Source organism: Polyodon spathula, unplaced genomic scaffold (assembly GCF_017654505.1).
Source record: "Polyodon spathula isolate WHYD16114869_AA unplaced genomic scaffold, ASM1765450v1 scaffolds_827, whole genome shotgun sequence".
Classification (NCBI taxonomy): domain Eukaryota; kingdom Metazoa; phylum Chordata; class Actinopteri; order Acipenseriformes; family Polyodontidae; genus Polyodon; species Polyodon spathula.
The window spans coordinates 43322-63403 of NW_024472314.1; the positions used below are offsets into that span (position 1 = coordinate 43322).

General features: G+C 42.6%; 1 protein-coding gene across 1 annotated transcript; it reads left to right on the top strand.

The window, feature by feature from the left end:
• The first annotated feature begins 2228 nt into the window (after positions 1-2228).
• Positions 2229-17215, top strand: ikzf4 (IKAROS family zinc finger 4). The gene is given in 9 exon segments (XM_041241883.1): positions 2229-3358; positions 7397-7451; positions 8688-8792; positions 10921-11181; positions 11753-11920; positions 13903-14061; positions 14314-14445; positions 15527-15615; positions 15618-17215. Coding segments are annotated over 8 exon segments (1647 nt in total). The 5' UTR covers positions 2229-3358; positions 7397-7411; the 3' UTR covers positions 16311-17215.
• The last annotated feature ends 2867 nt before the right edge of the window (positions 17216-20082 follow it).

Genomic DNA, 20082 nt, shown 5'->3' on the forward strand with positions numbered 1-20082 from the left:
CAGAATCAAAGGTAATCGTTTCTGTAGGGCTTTTACTCAGCATGCACACTTTAAATCTTAACCTTGAATTTCAAAAACCTATTCATAATTGTTTTGCAGTTAAAGTTTCTTTCATTCTTCATTGTTTCTGAAATAAGGCCACTAGCAATGACTGTGCGAGGCCACAACAGCCTCTCAATGGTGTTGGTAAAGGTCTCCATTATGTGTCTTCCCTTCAACCCATTTTATTGCCATTGCTGTTCAAGACTTACATTGTTCACCGTGCCAATGCTTCCTTTCACATCAGCCTTTATCCAAGGCGACTTATAGAGACTAGGGTGTGTGAACTGTGCATCAGCTGCAGAGTCACTTACAACAACGCCTCACCCCAAAGACTGTGACTTGCTCAGGGTCACAGAGAGAGTGAGCTGGGATTTGAACCCGGGACCTCCTGGTTACAAACCCTTTCTTTTAACCAGCGGACCAAACAGCCTCAATCAATCAATCAATCAATCAATCAATCAATACGGGCACTGATCCGGGAGGCTTGGGAACCATTGCTCTGCTTGATCGGGGACTAGACTTTGTTGAAGGTTCAGTTTGTTTTTGGTTTTTCTGCGAGCAAAACAAAGGGAAACATGATCCAAAGTGGCTGACCACTAGATGGCACTGGCTCCTACGCCTATGAAGGCACTCTGGGTGATCTAGCCTGTGTTACGTGTCTCTAAGGCAGCCGGTTAGAGCTGAAGGTAGCTCTTCAACTCCGGTCTTAAATAATCATAACAAATCTACAAAGAAAAACCAAGACAATGAAATGTTATTTATACAGACAAACACATCTGGGAGAAAAAAAAAGACACAACATTTTAATTGAAACGTTCCTGCGAGAATATCCTAATGGTGAAAGTGGCCTGTTTCTCAGTTTTAATGGGATCTCCATTACTGAAGCTTCTTTATGCACGGTTGGAAAGAAGACTCCTATTGCACAGCAATGCCACACATTCCAGGTTTTACTACAAACGTCATCAGCAAGAAACGCTGGTGTGTCTTATTAAACTCCTAGTAAAACCAGGACTGGATCAGACTGGTATGTAATGGGAGTCTTATTTCCATCCCTGCTTATGGGAAGCGTAAACAAAACAGACTGTCAACAAGGCCTTTCTGATAGAACACAGATCAAATCTAATACACTTTCTGATAGAGCAGATCAAGTCTAATACACAGATCTCAATGCAGTATATCTAACTGTAAATAAAAGCATAATGTCATTGCCTAGCGAATTACATGATTTGACCCGTGAAATATTGAAAATAGCTGACTAATAATAAACTTATTTTTCATTGGAAATGCTTTCAATTTTTTTTTCCATTGCTTTATATGGAGAAAAAATTGCATCCGCATAATAAGGTCATCATGCATTTGCGTCTTCCTTGCGTTCCAACAAACTAGAATAGAGTTTTATATCCGTCCCCAAATATGGTTATCATTAAAGACATGTTTAAACAGCCTTATTCTGTTATATCGACACTAAACTTTAAGGTAACTCAAAACCTGTTTTTTTTTTTTTTTTTTTGTTTCTTTGTTTTTTTCATACCGGTACTGTACAAAATTCTTAGAAACTGAAAATTTCTTAGAAAAGCCAAAGAACTTCGAGACCTTTACAGTAACCGTGAAAGTTCATTATAACTTCCTGAATGAAACCGAGCATAAAGTATTGCTCTATGAAGAAAAAAAAAAACCGAAAAAACGGAAGCAGCTTCCTGCGAGGGCATCTCATTCTACATTCTCACAGGACTGAAGGACACTAGATCAAGTCAGCAACTCATCTCAATGCGCTTACCAAGAAACATGGAACCGATCGTCAAAATGTCTTGAGAACCATATTAAGGTTGAGCACACGGATACAAGCACAGCCATACAGTATTCAGGGATGAAAATAAGACTCCTGTTGCACAGCCGCTTGATCCTTTCCTGGTTTTACCAGGAGTTTGATAAGACACACCTGAGCTTGTTACCTAGACACTGGGGCTAATCAAGCTCGAATTAAAACTTGGAATGGATGAAACTGCTATGCAACAGGAGTCTTATATCCCTATTTCTTGCACTGCCTTCAATTGTATGTTTTTGTATCCTACAGAGATGCGTTTGTCAATGCATCTTGTTATATATCATTGTTCATAATAATAATAATAATAATAATAATAAATAATACCACGACTTTGAATCAGGTTAAACCAATAATTCCGGCCATAATGTTTTAAATTCAGTCGCTTACAGCTGCGTGCTCCCTTGTGCATAGAGAACCACGTTGTCAGGACCGGGTCCGAGTCACAGTAGCGGTGTAGCCGATTAAATGCATTGATGTCAGCCAGGATTCTTTGGAAGCAGAAAAAATCAACAGCCATGCAATAAGGTACTAAATGACAGTGCTGTTTTAACGTTATAGCGCCAACAAACTGGTTTCACAAACAGAGGGTTCACATAATCACACTGCGCCTGAAAGGTTACATATACCTGGTTTAAATGAGTATATAGTCAGATGTTTGTAGGCTTGGCTGTACTATGCACACAGTTTACCCTGCTTTGTCATGTTTATTAATATGCTTTACAGCACCTTGCAGGTCGTTACAATGCTTACCTCTGCTTTACAATGCATTCACTATGCTTTATTACACTTTGCTAGGCTTTACTATGGGAAAAGCATCGTGTTCGCTATTTACAGCGTGCATACAAACTGTCATTGTTGTTCTTTGCATTATAAGGTAAGTATATAGAAAGATACCCACACAGGGTAACTGATGCGCCGGCCTGTGCTGCCTTTTCTATACCAGACAGCAAAAGCAGTGAACTATTTTGAGCGGCGTTACTTTTCCAGTTACTGGTCTACCGCGTTAAGAAATAAGCACTGGTGCGCGGCCGTTTTGATTATCCAGTACGAATATCCCAAAAAATAAAATATTTCGTGACTGTCTCATACGCGGATTTTCTCAATGTGTTTGTTGTGCTGAAACTAGGAACTCCCGAAATTATTTTGGCAATACCCTGGACTCCCCATCCGTGTCCGCCACGGTGTTTTCCCATGTTGAATTGTGCTTGAGAATTTAACAACGCATGCTTTTCTAACTTTGCCCCAGAAAGATTGAGCAAAAATGCCACCGCCGTCCCTGAAATCCGTCCTCAGCAAAGCCTAATCCCTCCACATCGATGCTTTCCGCGATCTCCCGGCTCGACGCGCTCGGCGTGCCCAACCCGGCCTGTATCCCGGTGTCGGGCCGGAAGTTATTCGGATCCCAGGTGAGATGCTCCCGTCGCCAGAGAAAACAAAACACAAAAATAAAAAGCGGAATATAACATCGTGGGGGGTCGACTCTCCCGACAGGTGAGCCGGGCTACCCTCCCGACAGCGAGGGGGGGCTGCGATGATGCTACACTGGCGTTGCGGCGAAATAATTCCTGATTTGTTTGAACGCAGCAAGAGCCTCAGCTACCGTGGATATGTGAAATAATATCGATTCCCAGCGTGCTGAGACACCTTAGTTACGGGCATCGGTGTAATAAATGACGGTGCTTTGCATTGTGCAATTGTAAATATCGCCCGTTTTTAATCGTTTTTTTATCGGGGTTCGGTTGTTTTGGGGGGGAATCGTGCTTGATTCTGCGTTCTTGAGGATTATACTGTCAGGCATAGACTCGGGTGGACTGTTGTGAGAAGTGTCACTCCTTAAAAAAACACGATCACGCAATAAAAGTGGTATAGCTTGGGTTTGGCACTGTCTCTTTATAGAAACCCGGCTGAGGAAAAGGCATGTTGGGAGGCTGTTAGTAACGGCGTGCAGACAGACTTCCCAAACGATACTTTGTTTTGTATTCTGGTGCGAGTTTGTGTACGCCTTGCTCTGAAATGTACAATCAAGCGTCGTTATAAATCTTTTCCCCCCCCTGAAACTTGGCACATTTTCTTGCACAGCGTACTGTGTCTAAATGCATATTGCACGCAACAACAACGCTGATGTGGTTTGCTGTCGCTAGCTTGGTGTTTACCGCTTGTGCTGGTTCGCCTGTACCTGGTGTTTTCATTCATTTACAGTAACCGGCGGGCAGTTTCACAAACCAGCTTGCTAGCATCATAGGATCTGGAGATAGTAGCGTGCTAAGCGCTTAAATAATAACATTTATGAGACAAACAATGGCTGGATCCAAATGATCTTGTTTTAATGAATGGGTAAGCATTACGGTGCATTTAAACACGGGGCTTGTAAGTCGTTTAATATAATACGTTGTACATGCCTTTCTATCTCTTTGAGAAAATCAGCCCCACAGAACCGTCAAAACTCAAATTCGACATCCACCCTTACAAAGAGAGGCTCGTTTACAAAAGCGTCCGGATTGAAAGCAAAACGACACCCACGTTTTTAACACGCTCCCAGACTTCAGGTGTTGATCCAAGAAGATCCACTTGTTGCAAAGCTTATTTGTTTTCACACAGGGCAGTTGCCATGGCATTTACTGTTATGGGATACATTTTAACAGGTGACTGTGGGACCTAAGCGAGGGACATTTCGAAAGCTGCACCTTTAGAATTCAGCGAAGATGCTAATGATATTATTTGGTGGGTCCTCGGGGTATTTTCTTCCAGTTCAACAGTGATTTAGTTAAAGTTTGCTTGAGTGAAAATCGTTTTATCTTTCTGTCTCGGGTTGTGTATTGAGAGCTGTATTGGGAGAAAAAAAAAAGCGCATAAAATGTATTGAGGTTAAGTGTGCCTTAGTCTAACGTGTCATGCTTAGTACAATATTACACCAAGCCAGAACCTGCAGAATCACATGCATTTTAAATGCTCCATTTGTCTGAGGAAAGTGGGGACTGTTCAGATAGTCCCACTTTCCACAAATCAGGCTGTGCAGGAGCTGTTCAGCATTATTGACAGACTGCAAATAGAAAAGTGAGGTAACGAAGCAGCTTCAGATAAGAAACTAAATGAAAGCGTCTGTTTGGAGAAGTGCAGATTTAACACTGGAGTGTTGTTATCAAGACAACCTCGCACTGACTAAACTTCCTCACAGCATTCGCCCGGCATCTTATTCATTTGCTTTGCTGTTACTTGAACACTTGGACTTCTGTTAGCAAGGCAACTGCACAGACTCTGTTATGTGTTGCTGTTTTAATTTCTTTGCGAATTTGACTAGCGGGGTAGTTTGTTTGATTTGTTCTCTTATTAATGAAATAATATTCCAACATGAAACACACGTGTGTGTGTGTCAGAATTATTATTTAAAGCTGAAGTGGACCAAACCCTGTTTACTGCATTTGTGGCTGATTACACATGAACCACATGTGAGGGGAGAGATGTTATAGTGCACGAAAAAGAAGCCGTGAGAATGTTTCAGAAGGAAGTAATAAAAATACTCTTTCTGATGATGTTTTACCAGATTTTTCTCTGTTAGCATTATGATTTTAAAACATCATTTTCCTACCAGAAATATTAAATTGACATATTGCGTACCTACTTCTTTTTCAATTGACCTTGAGTAAACACCATTGGTGCACTTGCACTGGAATGACCTGTCTATAAAAACTGAGACAATAGACATCTCCAGAAATAATGCATTGCATTAAAGCAGCTATTTGGTTGCCTTTTACCAATTGACATAAATGACCAGAGACGAGAAATAACCGTGTAATAACTTGGTTAGAAAGTGATCTCTAGTCTAAAGATACGTTCATTTCGGAATAGTTTTTTTACTATAAAAGAAATGCAGTTTAGAATTTGAAGCATTCATTGCTAGATTTATCCATAGCAAATAGTATAGTCTTCTTAACCCTCTACAACATTGCAGTGTAGCAGACGCTGATGTTGATGAGATTTCTCTTTTTGTATCAGATGGAAATGGCATCACGTTAAAATCTGCTTTTTTTTTTTTTTTTTTTTTTTTTTTTTTTTTTTTAAATAAAGTACAGTAAGTACAGACACCTTCTGTTTTCGACTAAAAGTGGGTGAGACTAGACTGAAAAAGTATTTCAATTACGTTTTTCATACTCTTGAAGAGTCTAAACAGTCACTATAGAAAATATGGATGGACGTATATCTTTTGGAGACTCACACTCTTAAAGTGAGCGTAAAGGAAGTCATTGTAACATATCAGTGTTATCCGTGACAACACACCTTACTATGTGGGAAAATGACTAATGTGCACTTTTTGTAAATCGGATATCAGTTCAATTCAATTAACATCAATTAAAATAGACAATCTCCCGTTTGCCTGTTTTGACAATTTTCCATGATCTGGTTGCAGTGGTTTGATTTCATATGCACAACCAATCAAAGCAACTCATTAGGTTCAATAATATTTCAAGTGCACAGTTAATCCGTGGGTCCTGATTCTCTTTAAATGCATAATGACGTAGCATGAGACATGCAGAATTCGGTTTCCCAGAAAGGCTGCAGCTCTTCTCTAAGGCTGAAATCCACGCTTAGTTTTTTTTACCGCTTCGTTTCCAGTGCTCCGAGGTCTGCACTGGAAAATGACTCAAAGCTACCAAGTTCAGCTGGGGTTTCACAGACTCCAAAATCACACGTCATTTCCCTTGGGGGGGGGGGGGTTGGGGGTCTCCCTGGTTAACCATTTAAATACCGAACAGGGTTATGTGGTCAGGTTCACATCAGTGCGATCAGCAAAGTACAGCACGGAGAGTGATAAAAAGAATCCGCTTTAGCACAGTGATCACTGCTGTAAGTAACTCATTTTGTAGTATGCATGGATGAATGTTTGAGTCAGTAACGTCTTGGACTGTGTTGACCATGCTTGATGTTTCGTGACCAAAGATATTAGCTGGGTGGTTCATAATTAGCTTGTTACCATGGGATCCACCTTGTGATTGTGGTGATGCTCACTGTGAAAAAGTTTTATAGCATTTTCTGCAGTGTTTGTAAAATGATTGCACCCAGTTGTCACAGCTGTAATTTAAGCAGAATGAATTTGTAATCTCAGGGTTAATTATAAGTTCTGGTGTAAAACTGCCGATGAAGTGAAGTTGGCAGAAGCTCAGGCAGATGCCTTCGTTAGCATTGAATTTAATTGAAACGCCTAACAATTATGTAGCGTGCCGACATTTTTGGACAACTTGCTGGGTCGAAAGCAATTGCGTTGTGTGGGCAGGGTCGGGGTCAATTCCTGTTTTTCACTTCCATTCTGAAATCAGTGATCCCGAATCCCATTCCCCTTTGATCAACTCCAAGCCCTCGAAGGACCTTGAATTGGAAGTGGGGTTGGAATAGATTGCAAAGTTGGAATTGAAAAAAATGAATTGACCCCAAGCCTGCGTGTCACTCTTTTTAAACACGTTGTCCGCTTGCAGTCAGTTATCGTTATTTTATCTCTGCTCCTTGACCACTTTTCTTTCTTCACGTTTTTTCCAGCAAAGCTCTGTGAAGATGGATGTGGAAGAATGCAATGGCCGCTCCTGTGTCTCAGGTAGACTGGGGATGGGGGGGTGGTAAGAGAATGTTTAGTTTATTCCTTCAGTTCGTTTGGTCACACTATTTTTCTTGCCCTTCAATACAGATAACCTCCAATTCTGGTTGCCTTGAGCCTCAGTTAATTTAGTTCACTCTGCTTGTGCATTCCGTGACATCTTAAATGCGCTTGTGACTAGTCCTCTTGTAGATATTGGTAAATAAAAAATGATAAATAAAATAACTAACCTCTGTCTTGCATAGTAAAGATCACACAAGGTTTAATTATTAAGCACAGGTCTAACGCAGCAATGTAATTATGGTGCACCTAATGAAAATCAAAATGCATGCTTTTATTTTTTAAACTGTTTGGATGATGTTAAGCTAGTATAATCAACTACTATAAATAAGTAATTCAAGGAAGTAAGCGTTTCAGCTAGAGCCTTCATTACACTGATTAAGACACTAGCCTAAACACTGGATTGCTTGACATAGTTTCTGAGCAGTGTTCCCTCAGAACAATCCTCAGTGTGCAACTGGGATGGTACAGGTTAGTTTATTCTGTTGCAATTATATTTTCCTTAAGATGTGCCTTTGCTGTTGCATTCATTTAAAAGTAAGACCTCAACAAATGGTAATTGCAAAATACAGTATATTCACGTACTGTATCCACAAGTCAAGGCAGAGTTTGGTTTTATAGATGCAAGCTATTTAGCTCTTGAGTGTTTTATGATTGAAGAATTCTATCTTGTGTAAAAGTCTAGACATGTACCCATCAGGAATTTAATTTCCAGCCTTGACTAAGGGTAGCTTGTTTTTTTTTCCTCTAACTGAAATGGCAGGTTTTTTTTCTTATCCCACGCGTGTGTGCGTGTGTTTGAAAGGGTGTTTATTTAACTTATCTGAACGGACAGAATTCTAAGCACCAGCTATGTGTACCACCTACAGCTTCAGAGCACCGGAATACAGATTCGCCAAAACCACGAAATTCAATCGATCTTAATAAGTGAACGGTTCTTCACACGTGGGATTAAAAGCAAGCACAAAGGTTCTTTGTGTTTTTAAAGCAAAAAAAAATAATTCTGAGAAATGACCTCATTATGTTTGAGTTCCTCACACAGAACCAGAGCACACCCTCTATTGAATCGTTGTTGATAGTTTTTATTTGCTTGTTTAAAACCCATCCATAGTTATGTGGTATCCAGCGGGTTGGCGTGTGATTTGTGTGTGTTTGATGGCTATGCTGTTGCTTCAGGAAGCGGGGATTCGTCGATGGAGAAGGAGTTTTCGGGGGTGATGGCGGGACCCACTGTGAGCACTCCCAACAGCCAGCATTCCTCCCCTAGTCGATCGCTGAGTGGTGAGTGTCACCCCTAACACTGACCACTAACTCTTTAACTGTTAACGCAGTACGAAACTCCACCCGGACCTCCGCTCCCTCCTACTGGCCTCAGTGTCTTTGACCATCAGTTCAAACCAAACAGCCTTCCTGACATTAAATACAAACCCTTATACTGTATAGTGAACCGCTCACCACTGAGACTGTGGCAGGACCTGACTAATCTGAACATCTGTATAGGAATAGTACAACAACAAGCTTGTGTCACAAAAAGTGTAACTGGAAGTCTACAGCTATGGCCAAAGTTTTGCATCAACCTGTAGAAAACTTTGCTTCATAAAGTCGAATGAAACATGCCGAGTAATGCTACGTTAACAGAATGAATTACATACAAACTTTGTAATTTTCCATATACTACCAAAGAACCGAGAAATTAAAAAATGTGATATTTCTAAATCTAGCGTAAATACTGTACTACTGTTATGGTTTCTGGTCGACGTTTGCAAATATAATTTTGTAGTTTCTTTGATTACATGATGTTAAATAAGATCTAAATTAAATCTGAGGTCTCAGTCCTAAAGTTCTAGATGATGCAAAACTTTTGGCCACAGCGGTACATTGAGAAAGACTTCTAGTTGAAAGTTTGTTACATATATTGCAACATATTCTACCATTTACCACTCTTGGGTTATGTGCATGTCTTTTTATTCTTTTCTTATTGATATTATGAGATTTTAAATAGTTAAAAGTAGGGGTGCACTGATAATCAGTAGACTGTTGGCATGGCACTGATATAAGGAACAAAAACACAGTCGACGATCGGCAGTTCTTGTTATCTTAGCCGATAATGTACATTGACATTACGTTTCTTTTCTGCTGAACAGTACAGGTAGAAGCTATAATACGCAATGTTTGACAGCAAGTGGCTATACAAATTCATGTCACATTAGGCACTGTTTTTACTAGTACAAATGCAAAATGTTATTTTTGTGCGACTGTTGTGAAACAAATGTATAAATTGCTGTCAAGCACACAATCTAATACTATGTTAGTCTTTGTATTCATTTTCTGAAGTCAATGCAGTAAGTAAACAATACCTGTTTGTTTGTCATAAATACAGCAATAAACAATATCTGTCATTTTTACCATTCTAAAACAGTTTAAATGTAGGCCCTGTGTCTTGTTCTAGTAGTTTACAATCGCTTACCTGTACTGTCTATTGTTATCGGTGTCCTATCAGTGTTGGACGATAAGCCATCGGCTATCAGACAAGAAAATCTTTATTGGTGCACCCCTAGTTAAAAGCACGGTTTGTGTTGTGGAAGAGCCAGCAGTTACAGTCGGGTTGTCATTACTCAAACAAGCACAAGAGCTTCTCAAGATAGCTGCAAGGCACGCTGTGTGACGCTGCACAAAACCATGCAAACAAAAGCTGACAAACTAGCTCTCGACGGCGAGCTCCTGAGCCACAGACCACTTCATCAGCTCGGCAGCATTTGAACTGGAAGAGGCATCTGGCCGCTGCCACACTTAAAATACACTCTGGTTTTTTGGCCTTTTTAAATCTGACAATCCCAAACCATCCTTTGATCTCTTGACTGACTGACTGAATTATCAAAAGCTCCTGATTTGCGTCTGACAGATCTCTGCAAGCGCAAAGCATATCATGTTTTTGCATATTTACATACAGCTGCGGGCAGAAGTTTTGCGTCACCCTCTAGAATTAACACATCCTGTTTAATAAAGTCGAATGCTGCTGAAGAATGTCCCGCTGACCTATTGAATTACATACCGCTTTGAAGTTTTCCATCTACTCAACGAAAACCTGATGAATTAACAAATGTGACATTTCAAAATCCAGCGTGAAATACTGATCTGCTATTATGGCTTCCGGTAGACTTTTGCAAAATTATTTTCTTTGATTACTGGATGTTATATAAAAGATTTTTTTTATTATGTTTCAATCAGAAAATTCTAGGCGATGCAAAACTTTTTGCCATAGTTGTAGGAAGCAAAACTTAGCAACCGAGCATTACATTGAAGGTGAAATACGAGGGACCATCGTATCTCACTAAAAGCATTTGAAACCACCGCATACAAAGCAGGAACCCAGGAATGAACGATGCTGTTTTCTTGTCTGCGTTGCCAGCGAACTCCATCAAGGTGGAGATGTACAGCGATGAAGAGGCTGTCCGAATGCTGCCCCTGGACGAGCGCAGCCAGGAGAGAGAGGAGGGCGGGGGTCCGGAGGAGGGCGTGGGCGAGCAGGGCGGGTACTGTGACCAGTCCAACCTGGAGCCCAGCTCACCCGGGGGCATCCGTCTGCCCAACGGCAAGCTCAAATGTGACATCTGTGGCATGGTCTGCATCGGACCCAACGTACTGATGGTGCACAAACGCAGCCACACAGGTGAGAAACACTCCGGGGGGGCCCCAGTGGATCAGCTAGTAACAGCCCTGCAGTTTGGAGTGCAGGCTGAGCCTGGGTCGAACCCTGCTCATGCAGAGTTGCTGATCTTGGCTGGGGGAGCTGTGTTTTATTTGCCACATTGCTCTGCAGCACTCCCCTACTGGTCGAGTGCCTAAGGAGGAGAATTCCCCAGGTTTATGTTCGGCTTGACAGCAGGAACAGAGGCAGCCTGTCCCCCTAATTGGTAAATGGGTCATATTGACCATTTAAATTAATGACTGCTAAGGTTGTGTGCCAGTGAATGTTATACCAGTCTCTTTAAACGAGTGCATGTCATTGGTACTGGCAGGATTGTCACTGGTCCCCGTTTTCCTGTGTTAGAGATCTTTTGGTTCATTGCCTGTTTTTTGTTTAATTTTGTTTCATTTAAAGAATGGAGGAAACGCTTTGAAAATAAGGCGTAATCTCTCTGGTAGTGATTTTAAAAAACCCTGGCTTGGCGTTAATAGAAGCGTCCTGGTTCAGTCTTGTAAACGCAGTCCGCTCAGTCCTCTGCTTTGCTGGTTTACAGGCGAGCGCCCGTTCCAGTGTAACCAGTGTGGAGCTTCGTTCACTCAGAAGGGGAACCTGCTCCGTCACATCAAGCTGCACTCTGGAGAGAAGCCCTTCAAGTGTCCCTTCTGCAGCTACGCCTGCCGTCGCCGCGACGCACTCAGCGGACACCTGAGAACGCACTCGGGTAAGACAGGCCCTCCACAGAAACACACAGGAAGCTTCAGGCAGGGACTCTGACTGTAAACCAGCCCGGGGCTCAGTTAGAATCGCAGCTACAGCACAACTGTGTGATGACACTGCAGTTACAATTCAATTACTATTTTGTTTAATTACAAATAGTTACAGTTATGTTGCAGTGATTGTAGTTAGAATTACAATTGCCCTAAAAAGTTACAGAAACAAATACTTGCGTTAACATGTTTACTGTTTATTTTAGGTAACCGAGCAACAGGTACAAATACAGAAACGGACTGAAGCCAAAAGTTTTGCATCCCCTAGAATTTTAGGATTGGACATTAATTTTTTAAAATTATTAAAAAACTGTATGAACGTAATTTAGATCTTTTATTTAACATTGTGTAATCAAAGAAACTACATAATGATATTGCAAAAGGCTACCGGAAGCCATGATAGTAGTGCAGTATTTATGTTAGATTTAGAAATGTCACATTTTTCAGTTTTTCTCAGTTCTTTGTGTAGCGTATGGAAAACTACCAAGCGGTATGTAATTCAATCTGCAACATAGCATTATTCAGAAGGTCTCGTTCGACTTTATGAAGCAAAATTAGTTCATTCTGTAGGGTGATGTAAAACTGCTGGCCATAGCTGTATATAACTAAGAATAACGATCGGATGAGAATGTGTAATTGAACTGTAATTAATTAATTAATTATATGGTATAATTGCAATTACAATCACACCGGTCTGCCAAGCTTCAACTATGAATTAGTTAAAATTACATTCTCTACATTAAAAAGGACTGATAGATGAATTTAAGCACTTTACTGACTTATTCAGTAAAGCTGGATTAGGGCTAGCGGCTGTGCAACTGCAAATGTAGCTATAAATACAAAACTACCTACATTTACTACGTCCTTACCTTCCTTCTACGTTTTGCTAAAAGTTCTCTACATTACCTCTAAATTCTCAGTACTTTAATATTTTTTTAATTCAACGTTTAATGTTAGTTCAGGCCGCACTCGAGCGTGGCAGCTTATGGGTTAACCTGAATTGTCTTTCTGGCGCTGTAGAGCCGCCTGTCTGAAAACCAGAAAGATAGGGTAAGATAGTAAAGGTTAAACCACACACAGGACGTTCTACTGGTGCATGTTTTTTTTACTTTTTATTAAAAACAATCTTTTTATGGAAATTCATATATATGTATCTAAAGTGAAGCCACAGAAGGGCACTGTTTACCCTTCAGAATGAGCGTAATAGATTTTTTTTTTTTTTAAGTCGCGTTGTGATGTTTGGTACATCCGCTTAGCGCTGTGTGCGGCGTGCTTTCCCGGCAGTAGCGAGTAAACCGCTCAGAGGAAAGTCTGTAATGCGTCACTGATGCTAAAAGAGACGCCCAGCGGGCTGTGACTCATTCCGTCCCTGCGTGTCCGTTAACTTGTTTTCCTCAGAATTCAAAAAATTCGGCTGCGTTTTTCTTTTGAGTTTAATTTTGTACATTTCTGTTCAATTTTGTGTTTTTTTTTAACTTCTAAGTCCTGGGGATCTTTTTTTTTGGAACAAATGCTAAAAATGTTCAGAAGCACTTCCTGTCCTGTAGGTCAACTTCACAGTCCCGCTGCAATCAGAAGTATTGAGATGCCCGCAGAGGATTTTTAAAACCTTAAGATGCACAATTAATTGAGTGATTGATTAAACGGCTTCTTCTTAAAATACATTTGAGAGCGGCGCGAGTATCGCAAGGATACTGACAATTTGCATGACCGGATCCAACCTGTCGGTACTTTTCAAACCTTGTTTCGTGCACCTCATTGCAAAATTAATTAAGTTAGCATCATTTTTATTTGTGGGAGCTTGTTGCCTATACACTGGGGCTAGTAAAACCTGGAGTGGATGAAACTGCTATGCAATAGGAGTCTTACTGCCATCGCTGTTGGGATGTACCACAGTGCTTTCACCAGTCTCTCTCTCTCTCTCTCTCTGCCCCAGTGTCGTCCCCGACAGTCGGGAAGCCCCACAAGTGCAGTTACTGCGGCCGCAGCTACAAGCAGCAGAGCACCCTGGAGGAGCACCGGGAACGCTGCCACAGCTACCTGCAGAGCCTGGACACCCAGCACCCTCCCAACACAGGACAGCAGCAGCAGCAGGGTGAGGGGCTGGGGGGGGTGGGGTGGGGTGGGGGGGGGGGGGGGGGGGGGGGGAGTGTCCATTGGCATGAGAGTTTAAATGGCTGTCAAATTCACTCCACAAGCTGAGGCTACCACTTGAGCTGATCTTAGAGTCAGTGGTATCTAAACGAGTCCTCTGTTCAACCTCATGGTACAAGAAGGGGCCAGACAGATATAACAGAAGTTCAAATTCCCATCAGCGAGCGCTGATAGATTATCCTGTGTCCTGCAGGAGAGGAGATGAGAGACCTGGAGCTGATGCCGGATGCTTTGATGCACCCGTCCTCTGAACGGATGTCCTTCGTTGACCGCCTGGCAAACAGCATCACCAAACGGAAGAGGTCCACGCCGCAGAAATTCGTGGGTAAGACAGAGAGACGGTGTTCATGCAGTAGCCCTCTCGAGACCCTGGTTGTGTTCCAATTGGGGTTTGAAGTGGGTGCTCCCTCCAGTCCAGGGCAGGCTTGAGGCATGGAGACCAAACTGCTCCCTCACCCTCTAAGGCCCTGTCCACACTGTGCCTTTAAACCGTATTAGTTGCCTTTTAAACTGGATTAAAAGTGCTAAATACAGTTAGCGTCTACACTATGCAGCGTTTAAACCGTACGCGAGAACCTACATTTTTTGTGCATACTCTATCCCAAAATGCTTTGTGGTATGTTTGGCGATAATACTAAAATACTCAGAGCAGGCGGCTGAAGGACTTGCTATCAGTGTACACTCGGCACGAGGTATTAATCTGTATGCTTAAAAGAAGCAGTCTGTCAGGACATCTCCTTTAAACTAGTGGGGGGAAATAACAAAAGCAGAACGATAAACGAAATTAGGCTACTGCAAGAATGAAGTGCGAGTTAAAAGTAGGATCTGGGGATGAGCAATTCAGTTTGTCAGCTCTGTTTGAAATAAACTTAAGGGGACCAGAATTAGGCTCAGGCAAGATACGAAGATAAAAACAAAGATTGATTTGTAGTTAACAGTTTTCTCTGAGTGTAGTGTGCGGACGCATTAAGCCCGACCTAAACATGAAACGGTGCTTCAGTGTGGACGCTTTGAGCTGGATTCATTAGAACGGTTTCGAGTACGGTTCTCAAGATCGGTTATACAGTGTGGACAGGGCCTGTCCCTGCAGTCCAGGGCAGGCTCGAGGCATAGAGACTGAACTGCTCCCTCACCCCCTAAGAGAAAGGGTGCTCTATCCAGTCCAGGGCAGGCTCGAGGCATAGAGACTGAATTGCCCCCTCACCCCCTAAGAGAAAGTACTATTCTCGCCTGACCCAGAATCCAAGGATGATTTCAAAAGATATTCAAATAAGTGTAAATTATCGTTAAAGGACAGTGGGCTTTACAGAAGCTAACAGGACCCTTTGTTACCTGTTTCTGCTTTTGTAAGTGTTTCTCTGTTTTTGTAAAAGTAATATTGGTACTCATTGCCCTTTCTCCCCCAGGAGAGAAGCACGTGCGTCTGAACCTCTCAGAAGTCCCTTTTGAATTTAACTCCAGTTTCGAGAAGGAGGTGGATCTGGTTGGGTCTCAGCGTCCCGCCCCCCCACCCCCCTCCCCTAAGGGGATTCCCCCTCCTCCTTTTGGGGGAGAGGAGGAGGGTATCTGACTGGCAGAGGGGGCCTGGAAGCCCTGAGACCCCTTCGCCTTCCCCCGCCCCACTCCACCTGTTTCTCAGACCTCACCCCAGTCATGAGCTCTGTCTACACCCAGCTGGCTCCCCTGGGGGCGCGCTTGGAGTGCACGGGGGCGGGGGGGCCCGGGGGGAGGGAGGCCTGCGAGGGACACGAAGACCACCACGGGGTATCGCCTAGCAACGGCTACCACGATTCCACAGACAATGAGAGCGTCACAGAGGAGCACCAGCAACCACAGAGAGGCTCAGCCAGACACAGCCCGGGCCAGGCCAAAGAGGACCCCAACCCCAACTCCCAGCACGTGGCCCCCCTGCTGCCCCCTCCACCGCTCACCCCCACCCAGCACCCCCCCACCAAAGCCAGCAGCCCAGCCAAAGAGACGGTGAGGGTGGTGGACGGGGAAGGGCAGTCGGTGCGAGCCTTTACGTGTGAGCATTGTCGTATCCTGTTTCTGGACCACGTCATGTTTACCATCCACATGGGCTGCCACGGCTTCAGAGACCCCTTCGAGTGCAACATCTGTGGCTGTCACAGCCAGGACCGCTACGAGTTCTCCTCGCACATAGCCCGGGGCGAGCACAAGGTGGGCTGAGGGAGAAGGGGGGAAGTTTGCTTCTAACCTAGGACTGCACTTACCTGTTTCTTTGTTTGCTTCTTGGATTCTTGTTGCACTGATTTAGGATGTGGGGGTGTGCAGAAAAGCCTGCCGTAGCTGGTCAGGGCAGGACTGCATTCTTAGGATTGAATTGGCTTTGGGGGGATGAAAAACGGTTTGTTACGCCGACGAAAGATATCCGACCTCATGGCAAGCCCCGCAGATTTGTGATCCTCATACACAGTGGTCGTTTCTGATTCGTTTTATCCTCTAATTGATCGAGCAGACTTTTTAAAGAGACAGGCGTTTCCAGTAGCGTCGTCTTCAATGTGAGGAAGGCACTGGCCTGAAACGTTTGTCTGCTTGACCGAATCTCGCAGCGTTTTACCTCAGAATTGGAATTGAGAAGGTGGCTGGCTCTTCCAATCTAAGTAACTAGGTTTTTTACAGGTGGCCACAAACAATGGTTCATTTGGCAGGGGATGCTGGGATACATACCAAAGACAGACATACTGTGCGGTTATAAAATAGCTCAAGATACTAGAATTACAGCAACCAAGAGCTGTAGAGCTTAACTAACCCTTTGTGTGTGTGTGTTTATGGCCCTCTAGCAGAGATTATACAAAAGACCACAGACTTCTCAGGCTAGTAACCTAGCAACTACTCCACCACCGAGTCTAGCACACTTCCCATTGAAAACCACAGTGGTCATTTGAATCATGACTGTTGTCTCACCACAGGTAGAACTGGCTTTCCTACTGAAGAATTCAGCTCAGTTAAAACATTGCTATCAGTCTTGGAAGGGGGTTGTAGCTAGTGTATATAGGTTTTGCACATCCCTGTTTGTAAAAGATCTGTTTGTAGGACGTGGCAGTTAATTGTTGTCCCTTTTTTGTTTGTTTGTTTTTTAAACTGCAGTGATGCTTAGACCTTCCCTAGCTGGTTCTGCTTGTCTTTTTATAGAGATATTTATATGTATTTCAGTCCTACGTTGTGTCAGAGCTCCACCTGCTGGACAGGATGTAAGGCAGCACTGCAGCAAACTAAACTAAGCAGAAATCCTCCAGAGTATCGACACGCCGAACAAAATTTAACGACAGTCATGCTTGTTTCCTCTTAAATTGCTTCTTTTTTAAATTTATATTTTACAAATAAGTTTGTCACGTAACACTTTAATTTTGGAAGTTGTTTTTATGGGGACATGTTCACTTGTTTAACGAACACAGGTTTGGGTGTGCATGTGTGTTTTTTGGGGGGTTTTTTTTGTCTCTATCCAGGGAAAATAGCTGGAATTTAAATTCAGTTTAACGCTCTCCAGTAGTAGGAATGGTCCGCTCCCAGTAACTACTCCATTCCCAGTAGAGGGAATAACTGGGCACGCTGGGATTTATTTACTCAGCAGTTCACCCCCTCCTCCCTTATTCAGCACAACCAAAATGAGGAAGTTATCATACCAAAAAAATTGAGTAAACTGAAAAACGAATCCTTTTTAATGACATGGCTAAGTTAACAAGCACTCTATACTGTACTGTATACTTCACAATACAACAGTTACACCCCCAGTGCTAACGTTGGTAGGGTCTAGTTTTCTCTAAACGCAGAGGAGACTAATAGAAGGGGTTTAACAGTAAGAAACAAAGCATAATGTGTCTCTTAGTTTAGTTTTCAACTGTTTACACTGGTAGCGATGGGCTAAACATTTTAACTAAACTCGGAGATGCCAGTCACAAAACTGCTGGTTGTTCGCTTGCGTTATTCTTGTATTCTGCTTTACTAAATGAGGAGCGCTGTCTGATCACACAGTTAGGGATCGGAGGTAGTCGTGCAGTGTGCTGAGCTGTGTGTGGGTACAGGGATGAGAGAAGTCGTGCAGCGTGCTGAGCTGTGTATGGGTACAGGGATGAGGGAAGCCGTGCAGTGTGCTGAGCTGTGTGTGGGTACAGGGATGAGGGAAGCCGTGCAGTGTGCTGAGCTGTGTGTGGATACAGGGATGAGGGAAGCCGTGCAGTGCATCGAAGCTTGATCACTGGATTTCCTAGATCTCGGGTGTATTGAAAATGTTCCTAGCAAAGCCAGTCAGGATCAGCATTAAGAAGCCAGCCCCAGTCAATATTACAAAAAAACATGTTTTTCTATTACACTGTCTCTTCATGTTAACTGTGAAAGGTGGGTAATCTTAAAAGAAAACCAGAGTAGTTTTAAACAATTAAAAGAAGCAGTTGAAAATTTGCTTGTAATCTATATTTTTATACAGGGTACAGCCCGACTGTCCTCCCATTAAATAAGGGCTAGGGCACTACTATTTATCAAATCAACGGCACGTTTTAATATTTGCACAAAGTTTAAGTACGTATGTTTGTTGGCGTATTAAACGTTCCCTGGAGCTGTGAAATAACTAGTGAGCATATAAATATTTTTATAAAAGGTTTGCGGCAGTCAAGATGATGACCACTTAGAAGTTTGCTTCCTTTTAAAGACTAGGTTTTTATTCTCCACAAAGTGGTGTATAATGACAATGGAATTGGCTTATTTCATGCAGGTTTTAAACATCAAACACCCTGAAAGAGCCGCTAGTCTGTGGACCAAGCAGAGGAATAGCTTGGCATGCTGTCCCGAATGTCCTGTTTCAGGAGGGGGGGGGGGGGATTGTATATTTATTAAAAAAAAAAAAAGAATAAAAGAAAGCAAGCAAGAAAGTTAAAGCTTTTCACTTTTAAAACAGAAAAAAAAATCTAACGTACTAAAGAAATAAAAGCACTTTTTCGATGTCCTTTTTAAAGTTTGCGTGTGTGTGTGTGCGTGTGTGTGTGTGTGTGTGAAATCCTGCTTGATAAATTCATAAAGACTGAGCTTGCCGCTGGTTTGTTAATATGTGTGAGATGACAATGGCATGCCTAAATTGGGAATGCAGGTCACAACACACCCCTAGAAAAAGTGGTGCCATCTACTTGGCTGCCTGTTGCACCCGCACAGGGCTGGTACCGTTTCCCTCACCTGCTCTGTTGACATGGGAAAAGTGTGTTTGGATAGAGGAGAAAGTATATTCATGTATGGGGTTCCAGTGTTTGGGGTTTAATTGGGTTTATTTATGTGCATTATGCACAGAACTGGGTGAAACACTAGGGGGTGCAGTGCAGATGAATAGTTCTGCTGTTTGCAAGTTAGCTGTGGAGGGCACCATATTTTTATTTTTTTAAAGAGGATTTTACAGGACCACAGAACTGCCCCAGATTGCAGCAGCCATTTGTAAGGGTAGTCGTGGGTTGATGCAATCTAGCTGTTCACCCAGTGCTGTGAAGTTCTCTAATGAAATCCAGCTGTTCACCCCGGGGCTGTGAAATTCTCTAATGAAATCCAGCTGTGGCTCGTCCAGGGTACAGGTTGATCAGATCGCCCCCCTTTTGACTCCAGCCAGGGCAGCGGTGGGAGAAATGTGCTGACAGACCAATGAAGCAAACCTGAAGGTTTATAAAAGCAGCGTTGTATTGTGCGGTGCATGCTTTCCAAAGCCAGCATTTAACTGTGAAATTGTCGCTCACTGACATGATGTGATGTACTTCAGCAATTGCCCACAGCTAATACCCATTTTATACAAATGCTACTGGTTTAAAAAAAAAAAAAAAAAAAAAAAAGATCCATTTTGTAATATTTTGTAAGTTCACTGGTGTTTTGGAAAGAGGTGTTGGGAGTGAAAGATAAGGGATGCATTTACTCAAGTGGAAAGTTTATGAAAGGAAAATCAAATTGGTAACATTTAAGAAATGCATGG